General features: G+C 35.2%; 3 protein-coding genes across 3 annotated transcripts; 1 reads left to right on the top strand and 2 right to left on the bottom strand.

The window, feature by feature from the left end:
- The first annotated feature begins 4644 nt into the window (after positions 1 to 4644).
- LOC145630263 (uncharacterized) lies at positions 4645 to 9754 on the top strand. Its single transcript, XM_081682515.1, has 7 exons — positions 4645 to 4983; positions 5145 to 5246; positions 5572 to 5686; positions 6546 to 6661; positions 7138 to 7326; positions 8212 to 8354; positions 9286 to 9754. Exons 1-7 carry the CDS (start codon positions 4862 to 4864, stop codon positions 9465 to 9467), a joined length of 969 nt encoding a protein of 322 aa, XP_081538641.1. The 5' UTR covers positions 4645 to 4861; the 3' UTR covers positions 9468 to 9754.
- A 663-nt stretch (positions 9755 to 10417) lies between these two features.
- LOC145630262 (cinnamoyl-CoA reductase 1-like) lies at positions 10418 to 13592 on the bottom strand. The gene is made up of 5 exons (XM_081682514.1): positions 13215 to 13592; positions 11677 to 11840; positions 11388 to 11585; positions 10889 to 11256; positions 10418 to 10717 (listed from the first exon to the last, which is right to left on the bottom strand). The coding sequence occupies exons 1-5, from the start codon at positions 13420 to 13422 to the stop codon at positions 10624 to 10626; spliced, it is 1032 nt and encodes a 343-aa protein (XP_081538640.1). The 5' UTR covers positions 13423 to 13592; the 3' UTR covers positions 10418 to 10623.
- An 832-nt stretch (positions 13593 to 14424) lies between these two features.
- LOC145630261 (uncharacterized) lies at positions 14425 to 18825 on the bottom strand. The gene is made up of 11 exons (XM_081682513.1): positions 18681 to 18825; positions 18524 to 18581; positions 17567 to 17690; positions 17388 to 17482; positions 17016 to 17221; positions 16598 to 16789; positions 16312 to 16518; positions 15686 to 15839; positions 15511 to 15574; positions 15366 to 15431; positions 14425 to 15266 (listed from the first exon to the last, which is right to left on the bottom strand). Exons 1-11 carry the CDS (start codon positions 18701 to 18703, stop codon positions 15190 to 15192), a joined length of 1266 nt encoding a protein of 421 aa, XP_081538639.1. The 5' UTR covers positions 18704 to 18825; the 3' UTR covers positions 14425 to 15189.
- Between the last annotated feature and the right edge of the window lie 2283 nt (positions 18826 to 21108).

Genomic DNA, 21108 nt, shown 5'->3' with positions numbered 1-21108 from the left:
TTATCTAGGTTATTTCATATGTAGGTATGTTTTTCAATAGTTGAAACTTTTGATATGAAATACGAAGTAATTGTTTCATTGCTAAAACTTAAAAGGAAAAAAAGAATGAGGGTAGAACTGTGGAAAAAGATAAAGGAATTTAGATACGTACATATACATGAAGATTTGTAGGATATGAAATAACATATTGGTTTAAGTTATATTTTAAGTTTATTAGTTGAAAAGACAATTTTTATATAAATCAATTCATATGTTTATGTGATGTATATTAATTGGTTCAACTTTATTTTATTCTGATGGAAATGAAACACTTCATTTTCTTAATTGATTTTGCAAATTATAAAATGTATAAAGACTTAAACAAAAAGATCAAAAGGGGTGATATGTGTCGTATGTGGTAGTGAGTAACTTGTGATGACATGTGTCATATGAAAAATTATGGTTTGTGTTTGTAAATACTAAGTATAGATGTGGTTCCTCCAATAGCATTTTTGAATTGTCTGTTATGACTTATTCCCCCTATCCCATTATACTACGGCTCGATGTCAGGCTGGGGGGGGGGGGGTTCCTTGTGTGGGTGCTCGAGTGGTGCGGCCTCCGATTAGTATTCCCTAATTAATAAGCTTTATTGGTTCTTACTCAACATTGCCAAAGAATTTTTTAAAAAAATAGAATGATTTTTTCACCCTTATTGAGCATATATGACTTATGGATTAAGCATTGAAATCAAGTAGCAATTCTGTCCTATTTTCTAACACAAATTCATATATGTTGCTGGCCAGACCATATGACTACTGCTAGTCATAATGTTACTAGATCAGTATTATAGGGATTACTTCACCTACTCCATACGCTATAAGGATTATTCAGTGAGTTTCATAAAGATAACTCATATAGTTTTATAAGGGTTACTACTTTTATCGGTAAAAACTACCTATAACAAGTGGTTTTTTTTACAAGGACTTTTTGAAAGTATTGTATTTAATTTGTCCTCTATACGATTTTATGGACTTGGTTACTTGGGTTTGACATGACTATATGTTCAAGTATTTGACTCGGATTTTTATGTGACATATTATATAGGGGCATAGGGCATCTTCTCATTCAATATTAGAGAGATTACTAGGTCAGTTCTATAAAGGTTAATCAATCAATGGCCACATGTGCACATAATACGTGTTGATTTTCTAAACCTAAAATCAGACCCGACAAAATCGATTTCGGGTCCGAAACTAAATGCCCGGGTTATATAACTCACCCACCCCTGCGTTGAAATCAGTCCATCAACCCTCAGGGGTTTTCCATTTTCCAGTTCTGGAAACTGCCAACATCAAAAAGGAGAGAGACGAACACACAGAAGAAATTAGGTCAAGTGGAAAGCAAAATGAAGGAGACTAAAGGAAACAAGGAAGAACAAGAGAGAGAAAAGGTTTGCAAGAGATGCAAATCAAGCTTCAACCCTTGTTCAAATACCCCTTCTTCCTGCCAATTTCATCCTTCTTTCTTCGTTTGTCGTCGTCACGATGATCAGAAAAGGTATTCGCCAACCTTCTCTTTTTCAATCTATGAGCATGTAATTATGAAATGGGTATAATTTTATTGCATGTGAATTGATTTTCTGCGTTTATTTTTAGTGGAAATGATATAAATTGGGTGTTTGTGATAGGGTTTTGTGACAATGAAGAAGGGGTTTTTAATTTGTAGGATTAGCTAATGTTGTCTTCATTGTAGTTTGACTAGAACCATCTTATTTGCGATGAAATTGGTGATGGGTCTAAGAAGTTTATAGGTGAATAATGTCATATAATTGTAAAGCACTGAAATAAGGAAGATCGATAAAAGGGAAGTCAAGCTCTAGTACTTGTTCATTAAGTTGGGAAATATATTGAATTTGGTGCCTACAACATATTTAACATATTTGTATATCATGATTTATGAAGCATTGGTTGAGCTTGATTTGATATGGTGCCCACAACCTTTAGCACCGTTCATGTCTAGAAACTCGGGATCGTAAATGGATTCGAAAGGGAAAAATATTGCTTCATTGATTGTTGAATGTATATGGTGCCCACAATCCACAACATATTTAGGGCCTCTTCTCATACGTTTATTTTCAGCTCAGTCAGTTCCTAATTTCCTTCTCTTATAAAATATTCATTTCAATTCAGTTCAGCTGATTTCAGTCTATTAGAACAGACCCTTAGTGTATTTGTATATCACGAAGCATTGGTTAAGCTTGATTTGATAGGTTTTGGTGGTACAATTATATCACCAAAATAGATAAACAATGCAAAAGCAAGCTAGCATGTGGTATTAAACCTAAGTCATGAGCAATGCTTGGGTCTATGTATCATGCCATATCCACTATTTACAAATATCTACCATGTTGTATTCGTTGATTTTAAGTTGTTGAAGAAAAGCTCACATAGGTGTCTTCACATTTTTACCTCATCTTTGTCCTCTTTTCTGTGCTCTCACTTTCTTTCGATAAACATGCTGTTTCAAATTTTGGTCGGAAGTATTCTTGTAAGTCGTGACATTATAAAGGTTTTTGCTTTCAAATTTACTTTATTCCTAAGATGAGACCCTTCAAAGATAAGAGATAAATTGAGATTGGAGTTATTAGTAGGGAATATGATGCTATTGAGTGGGAGTTCTCTTCTTTTTACGAGTCTCTCTTTAAGTATAAAGAAGTTGGTTATTCTTGTATTGTTCTTCTAGATTTGGGTCCCTTGTTAAGTTATGAGTCAGACTGGGGTTGTGTGTAAATCTATGAACTCTTATCTTTATCAAATTAGTTCTGAGAAGGAAGAATCTATTTGTATTAAAGAATTAAGTCAATAGAGTATTCAGATTTAGTTGATCTGTTGCACGATAGTCTTGTCTCTTGTGGCTGTTTTGGGATATCAATCTTGGAGCCCTTGTATCTCAATATCTAAATAAAACTTCACTGGAACACTTGCCCTGCTTTGTGATTTATTGTGCTTGTAGATATATTGCTACATGTATTATCAACTGTTTGCCTTCCTAGAAGCAAACCTTTCAGCACTGCAATCAGAAGCACATCTTTTTCTTTCTTTCTTTTTTTTCTTTTTTTTTTCCCTTAATAAAAAATTTCATTGTATTCATATGAATTACAAACCTACACCAAATTTAATATAATTGTAAATCTTGAAGCATTGGTTATGTTTGATTTTAGGTTTTGGTGGTACCAGTTATTTCACCAAAACTGAATAAACGATGCAAAAGCAAGCTAGCATGATGTATCAAACCTAAGCTATTAGCAATGCTTTGGTCTATTAATCATGTTATATTACCTAATTACAATCTATCATGTTATATTACCTAATTACAATCTATCATGTTATCTTGGTTAATGTTGAATTCAGAATGTAAGTTCACACAATTCCCTTCACCAAATTCTTCGTCTTTGTCCCCTTTTCTGTGCTTCACTTTTTTCAACTGAATTATACACGTAGATAAAATTGGCTGAGCAGTACTGCACCAATGACTGCTTTATAATGCCTGGTGAGAATGCAATGTTAAATCAGCTATACTGAATTACCGATTGCCCTTGAGACCAGTCAATGCAAGCTACATGTTTCACAATCATGGTGTGAAGGCTGTTTGATTTTGGCTGACCATAATGTTGAGTTTAGCTGGTAGATCTTGTAGACTGGAAGCATAACTGGTGATATAAACAGCTATTACTTTTTGCAGAAATTAGTTTTCTTAGGTCTTGATGTGCATGCTATATGGTTAGTTTATTCACCTCAACACCAGCGTGCAACCTTTGCCCTTACCTTCTTATTGTTGATGTTGTTGATGCCTCTGCCCTTAACTCTTATGAACGGAATCAAACAGTCCTTGTTTTGTCTTTTGTATAGGTACTATGAATTGGGCCCTGATGATCCGCCATATGCTGCCAAGTTCTATGACTGTTGTGGCGCTGAAAACCCTGAGGCTCCCGGCTGTACTGTGGGTTCTCATATCACTTATGATGATGAATGATGTACATTGTATGCTAGTCAGCTCTAAATGCATATGGTTTGTTGTATGCCTCACATGAATGTATATGGGATAACTAATAGATTTTCTCTAATTTGTAACCTAAATCTCTCTGTAATTTACAGTCCTTCAATGTATATAGCAGTTGCAAGATCAGAGTTTGTTACCAGTGGTGTTAGTTCATACTCCGTACTTCATAGTCTAGAATAAGAAAATTTGTCCATCTCTCCAACCATTTATTTTTGTTTTTCTGAAATACACAGGTGTTTTTCATGGTAAATTTTACCTGTAAATGATGTCATAAATCATAATAGATACGGAGTACATTTTAGAGCTAACTTGTTACGGAGTATTACCATCAATTCCCCTCTTAAAATTTTCCTGTTCTCCTTTCTCACTTTATTGAGAGTTTTAAATCGGTTGATATACTTCATATGAAGTATTCCCTACGAGGCTACGAGTTCTAAGAACAAATGAACGATATACGTAGTTAAGGAAACAAATGAACGATATACGTAGTTAAGGAGAATTCCCTTGTAAGTAAGCGGAGAATTAGGGATTTCATTTGTTTGGAGTGAGAATCGAACTCTTCTTATACGAGTGACGGAATGAGTTTATACTAAACAAGAGCCGCGTAGACGCGTAGCCTAAATATGGGCAAATCCAACTACAAATGTAGAAAATCCAAAGTCTCAGCAATTCCCTGAAAAGTCCGTCGACGTTTCAGCTGTTTTTTACTTGGACCTTAAGATTCACACAAATTCTCCTTCTCACTCCCCTCTTTCTCTCTCCTCCTTCGTCTTCTTCAATCTTCAACCATTTCATCTCACAATCTCAATTTCAATCTTCAAAAATGTGGATTGAGGTTATTTGTGGTTTAATACTCTACAAAGTACTCCGTATGTTCTTCGGAAACGACGACGTTTTGGACATCGAAACCTCCGATTTCAACGCCATTTTCTCCGTCGCAACTAGGTTTGTTTACTCTTTCCTTTATCATTATCATCGTATTTAAGTTTGATTATTGTATGATGATTATTATTGTTGATGAATTTGATTGTACTTATTTTGAATTGAAGAATTTAACAAATTTGATTTTATTTTGAAAAATGTGATTAATGAATTTCGTTTTTCAGACTAGAGAAATTGTATGGAGGAAAGGCGTATGTTGGTCTTCGGATTCCTGACGCCGATTCCGGTTCTCGTCAAAGTATTGATCTGGTTCTTGTCACTAAACGGTAATTTTTCATTTTTTTTTTTTTTATAAATTTTGTTCATTTTGTTTTGTTTATTTAATCACTGTGTTAAATATTTGCACCTCGGTCCGAGTTTAGTTGTCACGTTATTAGTTCAAATTACACTATCGTTGTTACTATTGATTGATTTCGGATGGAGGGTGTACTAATTTTCGTGATCATCAAATCATGTACTGTCTATTAGGAGTGGTGTGGTTTAATTGAAAATTTATGGATGCAATTTTGTTTGTTGTTGTAATAATCTTGTTAATACATCGCTTAGTTGGTTAGGGTTTATATAGTGTCTTATTTTGGGGTTGTTTTGTAGGGAGGCAGTGGTGATTTGTGTCAAGAATTTGGCAGGGTTTGTTTCAGTTAACGCCGATGGGAGTTGGCTTTGTATAAGTGAGCACAAACAAAAGGAAGAACATCATCCCAATCCTGTAAGTCGCGGGATTCAATTTGCACTTTATTTGCTAAAAGGGTTTTGTTTTGTTTATAGTTTCTATTGCAAATGCCAAGAGTTATTGTTGCGTTTTTGTTGAACACGAATTACCCCCCCTCCCCTCAATCTCTCTGTAGTAGGCCACAATTCTATTTCGGAATATCCCAACATGGCCTACTTTTCATATCTAGTAAGTCTGATTTTTTAAAAAATGTTATTTACAGTTGAAGACAACCAAATTTAAAATTTGGTGAAGTTATATATGAAGTGAAAGATTAAGCTGACACTTTACTTTGTACATTCATTGACTTCTTGTAGACTATATTGATTTCAAAAGGAATGCGATACTTTGCTTTAGAGTGCAGTTGTTTGATCATTGCATTTGTTGTCTTGTGAGGTTGGCTTCCAAATCGGTATCAAAATGTTGGATGTTATAAATCTTAGAATTCATGAAGACAATTGATGTCTATGCTGTATAATAGGTGCAATTTCACTTTGATGTGAATGTGACTTTGTTGCAAGTGTTTAATAATATTGTTTGAGTTGGTAGCTGCTTAAAAAGGAATATATAATGTATTTCATGAACTTCAATGAAGTGTAACACAGTGGCCTGTTAATATTATGTCATGCATTGGATTTTCGTGTAACATAGTGGCCTGTTAATATTATGTCAGTATATAGGATGTCTGATCATTTGTGATGGGGTACTGTGTAAACATTTTACCATGTGAACTTATGGCATTGTTTTTTAATTGTAGGAATTAAAATCGTTTTTGCTTGTTGGTTGGCTGCTTTGGTTCAGAATTTATGCTTTGTGTTACTGGATATGGGTTTATGTTTTTTTCTCCCCCTGGTAGGTAGCAGAAGCTAAACGGCAGGCCTCAGTTCTAGAAGCATATCTTGAACAAAGAGGAGTTTCTCTTCCTGAAGGATATCTTTCCTCCAAAGTCATCATTTCCAACCCAAAGTTCCGGTAATCTATTTTTCATTGCTGTATTATATTGTTTTTGTTGTTACACTGTACCAAACTTAAAAGCAAATTCAGTCATTTGTTGTTATAAATTTTTTCCCTTTTTAAGCCTATATACTATAAACTACCTATTTTCTCTTGGAATATATCCTAGATTTTTGTAATTGTTTTTAAAGCAATATTCTAGATTGCTGTTACACATCTTTAGATGGTTGCATCACGGTCCAACATTGGGTTTATTTTTGTAGTTTAATTTTCACTTCAATAAATCTGAAATGAAGGAAAGAAGAATTTTATGTACTTGTATATATCTGCTATCAAGAGATGCATGCTTTCTTGGTTTTGAAGAATATTATTGGTTTGTGAATTTCACACTACGTAATCTTTTCTGATAGACATGCGGTCCTTTTCTCATTATAGCATTTAACTATTTAAGACATCTAATTTTTCCCTTAATGATATTAATATAAATATTACAGAACATTAAATCCAGACCACTTCCCACAAGAAGTCGTACAGTATGAAAATTGGGTAAACTTGAAGCCAGAATCAAAAGGTGTGCTTTCTGGATGGTTTAAAGGGGCATTTCGCGCTGGAAAGAAAGATATACAGGAATCTACACATCAGCAACTTCAATCTATTCTTAGCACTGCTCCAATGTGGGATAGGTATGTTTCCGAATCTCTATTGTTGCCTATTATGTATTTGTGGACCTAATCTGCAACATCTTTCTTCCATATTACCTGAGAAATTATGACTCAATACAAGTGATACCCTAAAACATGTAAAATGTGAAGCACAAGTATGGTGTATGCTATATATTTTCTTGATTTTACCATCACAGATTCACAGGAGGTAGAAATATATTTGTCTGTGATTAAAATTTTCTGCAATTATATTTTGGCTCTCATGATGAGTGGGATGCGTGTGAGTGAAATTCTAGGGCTTTGGCGTTTATTTAAGGTGTTCATATCTCACTTGTTTAAGGTTTGACTTCTCTAATTCAGTAATTCTCATTGACTCCTTGAGCCCATTGTTACACACAAAGAATGCCAATGGTACTCCAAAAAGTTTATGTTGTCTGTCTGTTTGTTTAAAAATCAAAATGTTTTGGTGTAATGGTGTCTCAATTGGTTTTCTGAATTTCTTCCAACCATTGTTTTTGCAACTTGGTGAAAATGTGCATCAGCTCTCAATGAGTTTGCTTGTGTAGGTTTTACTTTGACGTTGTGGACTTGTGGTTGGGTGTTTATGTGTGTTTGTTGGGGTATGCATTTTTCCTGTAGTGCAGAATTTTACTAGTTAGGTATAGAGCTGTGTACATTTGTACCTCCAGTTTTTATACTAAGTTGTAGAAATGTATCCAAACACAGAGTTTGATCCTTTGCATATTATTAGCACTTTTTGTAAAAAAAAAAAAACTGACAATTGAGAATGTTGTCACAGGGGCTTCCATTGGCCCGCAATTGGCCAAGTACTTGAACATAAAATGTTCCAGTTGCACAAATCATGTAAAATTAATTGTTTTGTTTATTTTTATATTTGCTGCATAGGCTGGAGCTCAAAGCCAGCAAATATGTGTTAGGAGAATTTCTGGAGTTCAAAGGCAAGAATGAAGATATTCAAGAATTGCAATATATCAAGAGGTCAAAAGTTGGCCAGATGATTGTACAGAAAACGTCAATGTTTGGCTTTGGTAAGTTTTCTGCTTTTACCATGGCTCAGTCATTCATCCAAAAATGTTTCTTCACTTGTATATCATCTTTTGTATAAAACACAAGGCGCCAAGGATTGCATGCAAGGTTATTCATATGAAGTTGCCCACTTTAAAGCAAAGATAAAAAGATAAATTAAGGAGAAAATGTTATAAAAGAGGGGTTTGCCAGTGAATTTATAATCTGAAAGTTGGTGTATTACAATTCTTTTGGCTTTATGCTAGAGGCATAACTGCATAAGGCTAATTTGACTAGCTGAGTGCGAGCTTCCAGGCTGCCAAGCTGAGTATGGTCTTAGATTAATTTCAGTTCTACCATATATAGAATTGGGTTTGGTTGAGCCTGATTGCTTAAGCATTAGTTATAGGGGCAACTATGGCACATTCCAAAAAAAAAAAAAAAAAAAAAAAAACAGGAAAAGAAACAAAGTGAAAGCTTTGTCATGGTGCCTGAAGCTTGGCTACCCAGGCTCATTTTGTGGGTAGGGGTGTGCTAAAATGCTAATGTATACTGGTTAGCTGCAGTGTAAAGGAGGTCCTGTGCAGAAAAAAAAAAAAAAAAAAATGAGTGGCTTGAATATGAAAGACAAAATTTGTCGGCTCTTCTCTATGTTATGTACTGCTACTTGTTCATGTATATAGTGTGCAAAGTTTACATCACTGGACTTACTGAGGTTCCCCTTCAGTCCTTCACATTGTGATTATACACGTTACTAAAAAGCTAGGAGAAAAATGATGGCATTAAAGTTAAGTTGGTATGTGTGATATTTATGAACGATATTCTTGTGTGTAAATTTTTGAGCTGTCCTGTTGCGATGATTCTTGATTGCTTCTTCTGAGTTATACCATTAGAATTTTCTTTGGGTTCATCTTGGCTGCTTCCATTTCATAGGTTTCATTTTTTTTATTGCAGCTCCAACAAGGCTTCAAGTTTTGTACTGTTTTCGCGATTATCGAACTGAAGCCTCTTCATCTTCTGAGTGGAAGGAGGTGACTGTCAGGTCAAGTACTGAAGTTGTATTCCAGCCTCAGAATGCCAAGAAAGTCAAGAAGTTCAAGTTATCCGCTATCACTTCTCTGACACTTAGTGCCTAAGGACAGTACATTGCTCTCAATTAGAGGTAACTTGGTAACTTGAGAGGTATTTAGGTTTGTCTTAACTGTATTATCCTATGCCAATGACTCTTATCATTGTATAATATGAATATTCAATGTTGAATTTCAATTGGTATACTATAGATCTTTCCAGTTAGGTTATAACCTGATGAGTTGTCCAATGTACTTAATCACAGAAAAAGGTCGAGAAATCAACGTAATAATTCTGTATTTCCTTTATGCTACTCTGTACTTATTTTAGTCGATTTTCTGCTTAATTCTCTGAAGCTGGTCTCTTTGTTTGCAATTATTTAAAAAATGTTAATATTATTTGAATATCCCCTTGCTGTTGGTGATAGAGCAGTAACCAACCGATTTTGATTTGGTATGGGTTTGGGATGTTAACCATTACAAGATTGTTCTTATGGGTCAATATTTATTGCGGGCAAGAATACAGGCGAATTTGTAGTGACTATCACCCTTAAAAGCTCAAGAAAGAACAATCTTTACTCTTTAGCACTTACCTTCTTATCAATCTTCTGTGTACACTTTATACTAGAAAAGCTGTTCATTGTTTGCTAGAGGTCTCTCTGTTCTCCTTGAACCATTGAGCATTTGAGCCTTAGGTTCTTCTTAATAGGTTAAAACTAGTGATAGTTTGCAAAAACTACTGTATGGGTGCAGTACAAATCTTGATTTGAACTCGAGCTGCAAATAGATAAATAAATCGTCATATGGTAAATGGCTCTCCTTAAGTTTAGATAAATGTGAGTTAAGGTTCATGCTGGATAGTTGTTTCTGACTTGCTGATCGATGGATTCTTCCCTCCATGAATGATCTGCTCTAGTTATAGGTTTATGTAGTTTCGGCCAGTGCACGAGTCTCTTCACATACTTTATTCTATTTTAATTACAAGATATCAAGAAAATGGTGTATACCAAACAAACCAACCATAGAAGAGAATAGTTGGGAGAGGATTTTGATATTGATTTTCATTGCTGAAGTTATTTGTGCATTTAATCTTCAAAATTACATCAAGTAGATGAAAAATAATGAATTTTCATTTAGTTACAAGCTTTCAATCATATTCTGTTGCTGAACAAAGAATGAGGCCATATGTACATGAACTCCATTCAGTTTGGACAGTGTCGTCTTACTAGTGCTGCTGGAATTGACCATCAAAATTCACCATCAACTCGTTGAGTTTCTTGTTGCTTATCCGTTGCGGGTATACTCTTGTATCCTCTGAGCTGCACATAATTAAGCTTAAGATTAAGATATGAGGTAATAGCTCTTTTACTCTTCTATGTCATCAGAAAATAGGAATACTAAAGAAAGGCAGTCATAGGTTGGCAGAGAGGAAAGTCGTATTATTATGGTATGGTTTAGAGTACACTTGTTTCTAATGCTAGTGTAATTACCTTTGAGGGGGAGAGGACATAAACATGGAGGCAAGCTTCACAGCATCTTTGTGGCAGTTGATGACATGATTGAAGCACAAATAACGTCCGTATGATGAGATTTCTTCAAAGATGCAAATATGGGCATCTACCAAAAACCAGAGATCTACAGCCACAAGAACTCCATTTTCGTACATCTCAGCTGCACCTTTTAGATATGACGGAAAACTCTGTTTGCTATTATTTGCAGCAGGATGAGTAGCAGAAGTTTTACGCAAGTTATTATCCAACAACAGCCCTCCATTAACCGACACCATGCTCACTCCTCTGTCCATTGCAAGTGCCCACGCTGTCTTCTCTGCTAGTGTTTTTGACAATGCATGCCAAAGCTGTTACAGTTTATTCATGTTAAATTGGAATCAGTTGATCATATTTCTTGCTGCAACGTTCTTGAACTTTAAGAACAGATTAGAAATTAGCCTTGATGAGAAGCAGAAACACTGCTAGCCTGTGTGAGTACCTTGAATTTCTTACAGAAGTTGATATCGCTCCAACTCTTTTCATCGACATCACAAGACAATGATGCACCATCACGGGTATCTGTCCAGACAACAGCTGTGGCAGAAGAAGTAAAGATGACCTTATCTATGGTGGGTGTCTGGGCACATGCTTCCAGAACATTATGTGCTGCTCTCACTTCTATGTCTGCCATATATTCCTGCAATTTGCCAATCCAAATGCTGTCAAACACAATCTTACTTCCTGAAAGCAAGTAATTACTGTGTAGTAGGCATCAGCAAGCGGCGTACATCATAAATAGGATGCTCAATCGGAGGCTCAAATATGTAGAACAATGCAGAGCAGCCACTAAGAGTGTCAAGGATACTGTGATAATCCAATAGATCAGCATGAAAGATCTTCAGGTTTTGTTTTTCATCCCCAGTACACTGCACTTTCATACTTTGCAACTTCCCTGTAAAATATAGCTTTTATAATTAACAATTTTTTTTTTTTTTTTTGAAAAATTAAAATTAACAAATTTAAGAGGCTTAATAACAGTATTTTAGTGTACTTAATTAGTCTTGGTCTAGTGGTGAGGACTGAAAAGCCGAATTTGTTGCCAAGAAGTTGTGGCTTGGCAACAAATTCAACTCCCGCGAAGGGCACTTTGGGTATACCATTTTTTTTTATATAAAATATCATACCCTTGAAGGGGTCAAGGCTCTTCCTAAGATGAGAGGCTATTGAGACCACCCTATGCCAAGATACTAAGTCCTTAATACGGAGTACATGTCTTTTTTATTACCTACCAAAATACTTATAATAATAAACAAAAATAGTACGAGTATAGTACGGAGTACATAAGAGTTGAGTAAGTTGAAATGTTGAATATAGCATAAATAAATTAAGTTTCAACATGAAAGACTAGACTAGTTCAACAAAAATAAACCGAGTTTTAGTACGAGTAAGTTGAGCCAAAAAAAAAAAAAAAACTTTTGCAAAATGCTTCATCCGTCCCTTAATTAGATTCCTATATTTAGCATTTATTCCTCACATAATAATGAGAAGTTGGAATCTAATTAAAGGACAGAGGGAGCATAAAAGTAATAAGACTATTTCCATTATACATATACGTATTTGAAAATAGATTTCAATGATACGAAGTGGAGTGTTCAACAATAATAATTTATCAAACGTGATTAGTTTCCAAATTTGTACAAAAACGTGAGATAATGTAAAATTACAACTGGACATACGGACTACCATGAAGGTGTTAGACAAAAACCTGTACTCTAGTTTTTTAAAATTCCAGATATTTCTCAATTCTCATTATTATTTGATTAGATGTAATTATATAAATAAATTAAAATATGCCATTAATTATTATAATTCACTTTCTTTGGTGGGGGATGAGAATTTGGAAATTGGGATTAAGACACTGAACAATAAAAACAATATTGATTACTCCAAAATTAAAGAGAGGAAAGAATCAAATTCCAACATGAAAAGACATAATATGACTGTTAATCACGTTTCACAGATATTTTGGCATATTATATTATATTCCTCGAATTTCACTTATGAAAAACAGCATCTTGATTATCAAGTTAAAACAAAATTATTAAATACATTATTATAAAGATTTTAGTTACAAATCTTGTGTTAGTGTATAGAGAGAGCTACAAGTGTTGTCACGTTAACAACAATTATTCTTTTAATTAATAGGACTATCTGGGACTTTTGAGTACCATCTTCGAGACTTTATCAGTTTAGCAGATTGATGCGAGGAAATCAAACGAAGAACAAAAGTATAGAGAAAATTAAAAATGATGAGAATGAATGAAACCTTTGGAATGAGATTGAAGAGCAGCATGAACAAAGTAACCTCTTTGCAAGAGAGTTTTAACAAGTTCAGACCCAAGTGACCCTGAAGCATCCATTACACAAACTGTCTTTTGTTCCCTTGAAATTACTGATGCTGAATTTGGGTGCTGATGCTTCATTCCGTTGTCGCCGCCACCACCACCGCCTCCGCCCGCTTCTTGTGGGGGCATTTTAGGGAATTACTAATAGGTAGGGAGAGAAAAGAGCAGGAGAATTTGGTTGATAGATTAGCTAACAGCCTAACACCAACATTTCAAACAGGCTGATGTCTCTGCCTAAATATATATACTTCAGGGGTAGTTTTGGTATTTCACTAGTTTGAAATTTTAGATTAGTTGGGGGACTGGTAGTTAGTAGGAAGCGGGAAATGACGAGAAACACATACTCTTGACCCATTTAATTGATTACTCTTTATTTATTTAAATAAATCTATCATTAATATTTATTACGAAATAAAATTAAACCAACAATTTCATGACTCGTGGAATCAAATAGTTCTTTGCTTATTTTCTGCCACGAATTAGAGCATTAATCCAGAATTATTTTCAAGTTTTGTGGACAAGAAAAAACTTTAGCATTTCGGCCAATTATTTGATTGCTTACTATCTCCGTTTCTATATAGTCGGTCACACTTGATTTTCCTAATATAAAAGTTAGAATTTGCATTTCTTAAAACTACTCCGTATACATTACTTCATTTATTATTATTTTTTTTAATTGTCGCAAGATGTTTTCTTAAAAAGTATATTTCAAAAGGTTGAATGAAAAGGTGTTAAAGTTATTTCAATACAGTATCTATGAATATTTTTTTTTTTATTATTATTATTAATTCCATAAAATACATGTCATAAAAATACGAGAAAAAAAAAAAAGAAAAGAAAAAGAGGAAGTAGGTGTATTTGATGACTTGAAATAGTCAATATACATTTATACCAATGTGATATAGTCTTGTATATTTATAAACCCAAGTTATCAATATGAAACTCCATAATTAGGGAACAGGTAAACAACAACAGAATTAAAAATGGGAGAAAAAGAATAGGATGTCAAAATTACGTGTGAAAATGGAACAAAAACTAGAGGAAATGAAGAACACTCAACAATTGAACATAATACAAGTGCTCAAATTGTATACGAAAATAAAATAGAAGAGTAATAAGTAATCATAAAATAAGTAGTCCATATAATTTATTATTGCAAGAAAATAGACCTAATTTTATGTCCAAATTTATACCACTTCTAGTAAAATTGACAACTAAACTACAGTACATTGAATTAATTGAAATAGCGTGGACAGGAATACAGCAAAAGTTTTGATGTTTTTGAGGTAAAGTGTACAAGATTATTTATGACCTTTCATCAATAATTAACCTGAATTTCTGCATAAATTTATCAGGCTCACCTAAATCGAATAATGCGGAGTATTAAAAAAAAAAAAAGTTTACTCGTAATTGTTATGTGCAAGTAGTACATAATTCGTATAACACTATAAGGTTACGTTTAGTTCACCTTATTTTACAAGCATCACTAGGGGTGTAGGTCATCGCAAAACTCAAACTTGTCGTTGTGATAGGATCATACCAACTTAAGCAAGCTCAGAAGCTAACTTTGATCTCAAGAGAGCCAGAAGAATAAATCCAGCACGGTGTGTGTGGACTCGAGATACTCCTATTTGGTCAGTTAAAACCTTTACTGCTATATATGCCACAGACTTCAAAACAATGCCATTGTATGTGGACTGTGATTGAGTGATTCCACATAATTTGATGTGCTGGCCTCACTCATTTGAGAAACAAGTGACGGCTTGCAAAGCATCCAGTTGTGTATCCAGTAGCTCAAAATATAAGCCTGATTTCTTGTTTTTCGCTACCTCAGCATCGATCTTAGCTCTGAATGAGATTGTGATCGTGTCACTACTCGAGGAATTCACAAGGATGTCAAAATGAGAATTCCTCGGGTAGTTCTTGATATTTGCCCAACAGATACCTCTTGAAGCTTTGTTTCAGGTTTTTACCTGCTCACAGAGGTAATATGTATGGTCAAAAAAATCGAGTAAGTCACGAGTCTCTATCTATTCTAATATCTTCATAAATCAGAAGCTTATTCATGTTACCTTTAGGTTGGAAGAATGATATGTCCTTCGAAAGATTTGACCGAACAAGTTCCACAAGATCTTCCCCTGACAACATTTTGGAATAAGCTCAGGGAACGTTTAGAAACTGTTAAATCATCTGCTTAAAGTCGCCTGCTTTCCTTACCAGTTATACGCCTTTCTCCAACATTGGTATTTATCAATAAAGGAGTTATCGTAATTTCCTTTATCTGCAAAGGCATAGCCCCGCAATAATATCAGAAGATAGTATACGACAACAGCAATAAGAGTTGCATCAAGCTTCTAAAAATATTGAATTTACAAAAACGAAATTCTTAAACCTTGGCAAAAAGAGCCTTTGATAGCTCCAAGGGATCAATACATGACGGGCCTGAATTAAATGCAGGAATGTGCTTGCCATTCTGATATCCAGCTAGGAAGTGAAAAGCAGCTTGACCTGGAGTAAGCTTTGAAATAGCAGGAAGGACTCCGGAGCTGATTACAAAAGGAAAAGGCATCCAAAAAAAAGATCTATTCATTAGAAGATTTTGGAAGTTGTTTTCAAAGATGATATAGAGTACGCAATATCTTTGATAAGTACCACAGAAGAAAGTCCATGGATTTATTTCCTCTACTACAACAAAGCCTGTAAGCTGTAGCCTACGAATTAACAAAGCAAACTCAGCTGTTTAACAAAGACTGACTTTGAAGTTCACACAAGGCCATAAGCAATATCAGGGACATGAACAATCTTTACCAATGAGAATAGCACACTTGGGGCATTGGAGCAATCTAAACGGTCAATATGTCATTTACACACTCTGTTGGGGCAAAGACACTCGACTATTTTTTATGAACTATTTTGTTGTATCAGTTAGAATTTTTTAGTTAAACGATAAGAATATGGAAGGAACATGTAGCCATGAAATGTAACAGAAACACAGCAGCACTAAAACGATTTCTTTACCTATCAGAACATGCAAGGATAATAGCAGCAGGCAATTTGTACAAGCTTGGTGAGTCAGTGTTGGAATTTTTGGCTCGAAAAAAGGGTGTAACACCTTGAGGAGCAAGAATAACACCTGGATCTGCAGACACTAACAGATCTGAAGAGCTCTGAATAATGTCTTCTGGTGCAAACAAGAGTACTACTAATTCTCCCAGCTCCAGAATCCTGTATTAGTATAAAATTGAGCAATCACAAAACTTATATTTCAAACACTTTGAAAGCCAATGGAAGCAGAACAGTTTACCGAGCTGCCAGTGGGATGCCTCCTCGAGCTGCTAATATAGGTTCTGATAAAGCTGCCAAACTTCGTTTGACTCCATTTGCATCAGCAAATGCTTTACCACATAAAATAAGAGAAGAACGCTCAGTATCAGCAGCTAGAAACCCCATACTTCCTTTAGAACCAAGACCAATTGTGCTCTCTATTGCTTCAGTACTGCAGAGACAAGAGTAAGAATTGAACATTTTAGGAAACTCAGAGAGAAACTAGGTAGAAGCGTAGAACTCCCTTATTGTCAAATTCAGTTTATTTCTTAACAGAAAATAATCCCTCAAACGACAGGCAGTCATTCACATATATTCCACAGTTATACATCACAACATCAGTAAACCGATTCATAAATTACACGTGGAATGCTCTGACTAAGTCTATATCAACACACCTTATAGAGGAAGCAACATAAGTTGTCACAGGACAGGTATCATGTGAAACTGCACGAGTTGAGGCATTCCAAAGAATATTCGTAAGGGAGAGTATAGCCGATGGACTATCACTTATCACACGGACTTTTGCAGAACACCTCGATGATGATCCAACAGCTCCATCATGAATAAAAATGTTTGAGATTGATGACAAATGACTAGTGACCTAAATCTCATTTCAACAAACAAAAGACTAAAATCAAAACCTGACTATTGCCATCCACTTAACATTATAAGTTGGATATTTCATCTAAACAATGTGATGATAATATTAATTCATAATCGCAATATAAGTGAGAAAATCCAGTTAGCCGTAACAGATTCACACATGCCTGTTTCAGCAATTTACTGAACTGTGCCTTTGAAATTTCAGAACATTCTCCAGTCACAGTTCCCCTGACATGAATCGGGAGCCCTGATAGAGACTCTGCAAAGATTAAATGAAAGCAGAAGCTTCTGAGATGTTATGCTAAAAAGTTGGGGAAGGAAAATAAGAGAAACAATTTGATACCTGTAATGGTTGCTCCTTTCTGCGTTAGTTCAGATGTATTCAAGTTCAGAAAAAACTTGTCTTCCACAATTACGCCTCTAGCAGCCAAAGCTGACTGCAGGCCATATGAAGCTCCAGGGTCTCCCTTCAGCGAATGAATGAAAAAAAATGGGGTAAACCAAACATTTCAGGGTGCACAAGGGCAAACAACATGGTCAGAAATAAAGGATATGTATCCAAAGTAACACAACCCAAACACTTCTTACAATAATGACAAACATAGTCAATATGTGCAAATTAAAGTCGTGTGATTGCCTCCTCTTAAGATAGATAAACTTCGATAAATAAAACCAAGTATCCTACTGGTAATTGTTATCCGATATATTAATCATTCACTACCTGAACAAATATACATTCATGCCCTTGATTGTTTTGTGGGAGCTCTATTCTTTGTTAGCAGTTTATCCCAAGTCACAGACTTTGATTGCAATTCTACTAATTCCTCCAATTACAGTGGCATAAAGAGCCAAGGGAGTAAAGCTGATCTACAAACCTACCAAAACTTTTTTACAACCTTGAAAAATTAGTGATCATTTGGTTGATTATGAGGTATTTTGAGTAAAATTTTAGATATTTGTAACAGAAGAAAGACCAGTTCCCAAAAGCCTAACATAATCCACCCATGAGCTTAGAGGGTAGTGCCAACTTCCACCCATTGTCCCAAAATCCATACTCCATATATACTTCATTTCGTCTCAAGTACCCATGTCAAATCCTCGACACTACAACATAGATGTGGACACTACGACACTTCATATTGGCCAAAAACGCGTAAAATTTTATCAAATTAATCTCAAAGTAACATACATACAAGAAATATTAAAATTTCAGGTATAACTTCCCTTTTCATTCTAATTTGTAATAATAAAATGGTAAATCAAAAACTCAATAGGGTAATACTAAAAAAGGGAAATTTACATGGTAAAGCCTTTGATACAAGCCAATTGGTGGTGGAGCTTTCGGAGAAAACAAGTACCTGGTCAAATGTTAGTAGAAACAGAGAAAACCCCAGAAAAAAAATTGAAGAGATGAAAGAAAAACAATAGAAGATTGATAGAGTAAGAGAAAAACTTGCCGGAAGTTGCGGTTCAGTGACATTATCGTCTTCTTCTTTATTATTTTCTGGTTTAACTTCCGTTTTCCGGCGACGCCAATGGTTAATCACCGGTGTACTAGAGCTGATCATTGGGAGAGGTTAAAAAATCAACTTGTTACTTAAGCCGGGCCAAGATTCGGATCAAAAATCCTTATCCACGGCCCGTCCAAAACATTTATATTCAGCATTGGCCTGGCCCAATTTGATCAACTCTAGTTTGTACTCCGTAGTATATATCACTAAGGATATGTTGACTTCAGCTTAATTTCACTTTAATTCAGCTTCAATCAGTTCAATTCAGTTCAGCTCTTGATTTTTTTTCTCTCATAAAATACTCATTTCAGCTCTATTTAGTTTCTATTCAGTTCAGTTCAGTTCAGCTCCAATCAGTTCAGTTCATTAAATGCGAACATACCCTAAGTACTCGAAAATGACTCGACCTGATTATAACCCGCAAATTATTGACATGAACCGAACCCGACACAAACTCGAGAATGACCCAACCAGATTCTAACTTTCAAATTATTGACTTGAACCGAACCCGACTCGAACCCGAGAATTACCCCAACCCTTTTTAACCCGTGAAAACCCGACCTATTTTTCACCCGACCCAAATGTAACCCGACCTATTATTAACCAGACCCAAACCCGATAAGAAGTATGACCCGACGTGACCCAACTCAAGCATGACCCAACCCAAACCTGACCCGCATAGGTTATTGAATTAATCCGAATCGACCTGACCAAAGTTGAACCGACCCAAACTCGACTCGTTTATCCGAATTGACAACTCTACCTGAAACCTCCAAAATTTCTCAAAAAGCATGGATATTAGCCTTCAATTTAGGAATTTTTGACTTTTTTTCACCTGGAAATGAAAATTGCCGAAATGTTTACCATGTTCCCTAATACCCTCCAGGAGTCCAATTGGCTGGGTGGAACCATCCAATTTGCTTTTAAACGACCAATTTACTGGTTAACAACTTGCGTCGATTTCATTCACTCAAGCCTACCACAAACATTTATAACAACATATAATGATCATATATGGTATCAAGCGGCATTATATGACCCCGGGATGTATCCCCTAAAATCTAAAGGCTTTACGACACCGGGCCCCCAAACCTCTAAAATTTCTCAAAAAGCAAGGATATTAGCCTTCAATTTTTTGAATTTTTTTTATTTTTCTTCACCGGAAATAAAAATTGCCGAAATGTTTACCATGGTCCCTAATACCCTCCGAGAGTCCAATTGGGTGGGTGGAACCATCCTATTTGCCTTTAAAATTTTCCCGATTTACAACTTGCACCGATTTAATAAACTCAAGCATACTACGAACATTTATGATAACATATAATGATCATGTATAGTTCCAAACGACATTATATGATCCCGAGATGTATCCCCTAAAATCTCAATGCTTTTTGACACCGGGCCCCGAAACATTCGAAATTTCTCAAAAATCGTGGATATTAGCCTTCAAATTTGGAATTTTTAAAGTTTTTTACGCCCCAATATAAAAATTGCCGAAATGTTTACCATGGTCCCTAATACCCTTCGTGAGTCCAATTGGGTGGGTGGAACCATCCAATCTGCCTTTAAACGATCAATTTATCGGTTTTCAACTTCTACCGATTTCAATAATTCAAGCCTACCTCGAACATTTATGACAACAAATAATGACCATATATGATTTCAAACGACATTATATGACCCCGAGATTTATTCCCTAGAATTTCAAGACTTTTCGACACCGGGCACCGAAGACTCCAAAAATTCTCAAAAAACGTGGATATAAGCCTTCAATTTTTGAATTTTTTGACTTTTTTTTCGCTCGGAAATAAAAATTGCCGAATTTTTTACCATGGTCTCTAATATCCATCGGGAGTCCAACTGGGTGGGTGGAACCATCTAATTTTCCTTTAAACAGCCAATTTACCGGTTTATAACTTGCGCTGATTTTATTAACTCAAGCCTACCACGAACATTTATGACAACATATAATGATTATATATGATTTCAAACGGCATTATATGACCCCGAGATGTATCCCTTAAATTTTCAAGGCTTTTCGACACTGGGCATCGAAATCTCCAAAGTTTCTCAAAAAACATTCAATTTTGGATTTTTTTGACTTTTTTTCACCCGAAAATAAAAACAGCCAAAATGTTTACCATGGTCCCCAATACCCTCCGGGAGTCCAATTGGCTGGGTGGAACTATCTAATTTTCCTTTAAACGACCAATTCACCGGTTTACAACTTGCACCAATTTCATTAAATTAGGCCTACCACGAACATTTATTACAACATATAATGATCATATATGGTTCCAAACGGAATTATATGACCACGAGATATATTTCCTAAAATCTCATGGATTTTAGACACCGTGCCCTGAAACCTCCA

This window comes from Chenopodium album, chromosome 5 (genome assembly GCF_948465745.1).
Source record: "Chenopodium album chromosome 5, dcCheAlbu1.1, whole genome shotgun sequence".
NCBI lineage: Eukaryota > Viridiplantae > Streptophyta > Magnoliopsida > Caryophyllales > Amaranthaceae > Chenopodium > Chenopodium album.
The sequence above is the reverse complement of the archived record's forward strand: the minus strand, read 5'-3'. Positions and strand labels throughout refer to the sequence as shown.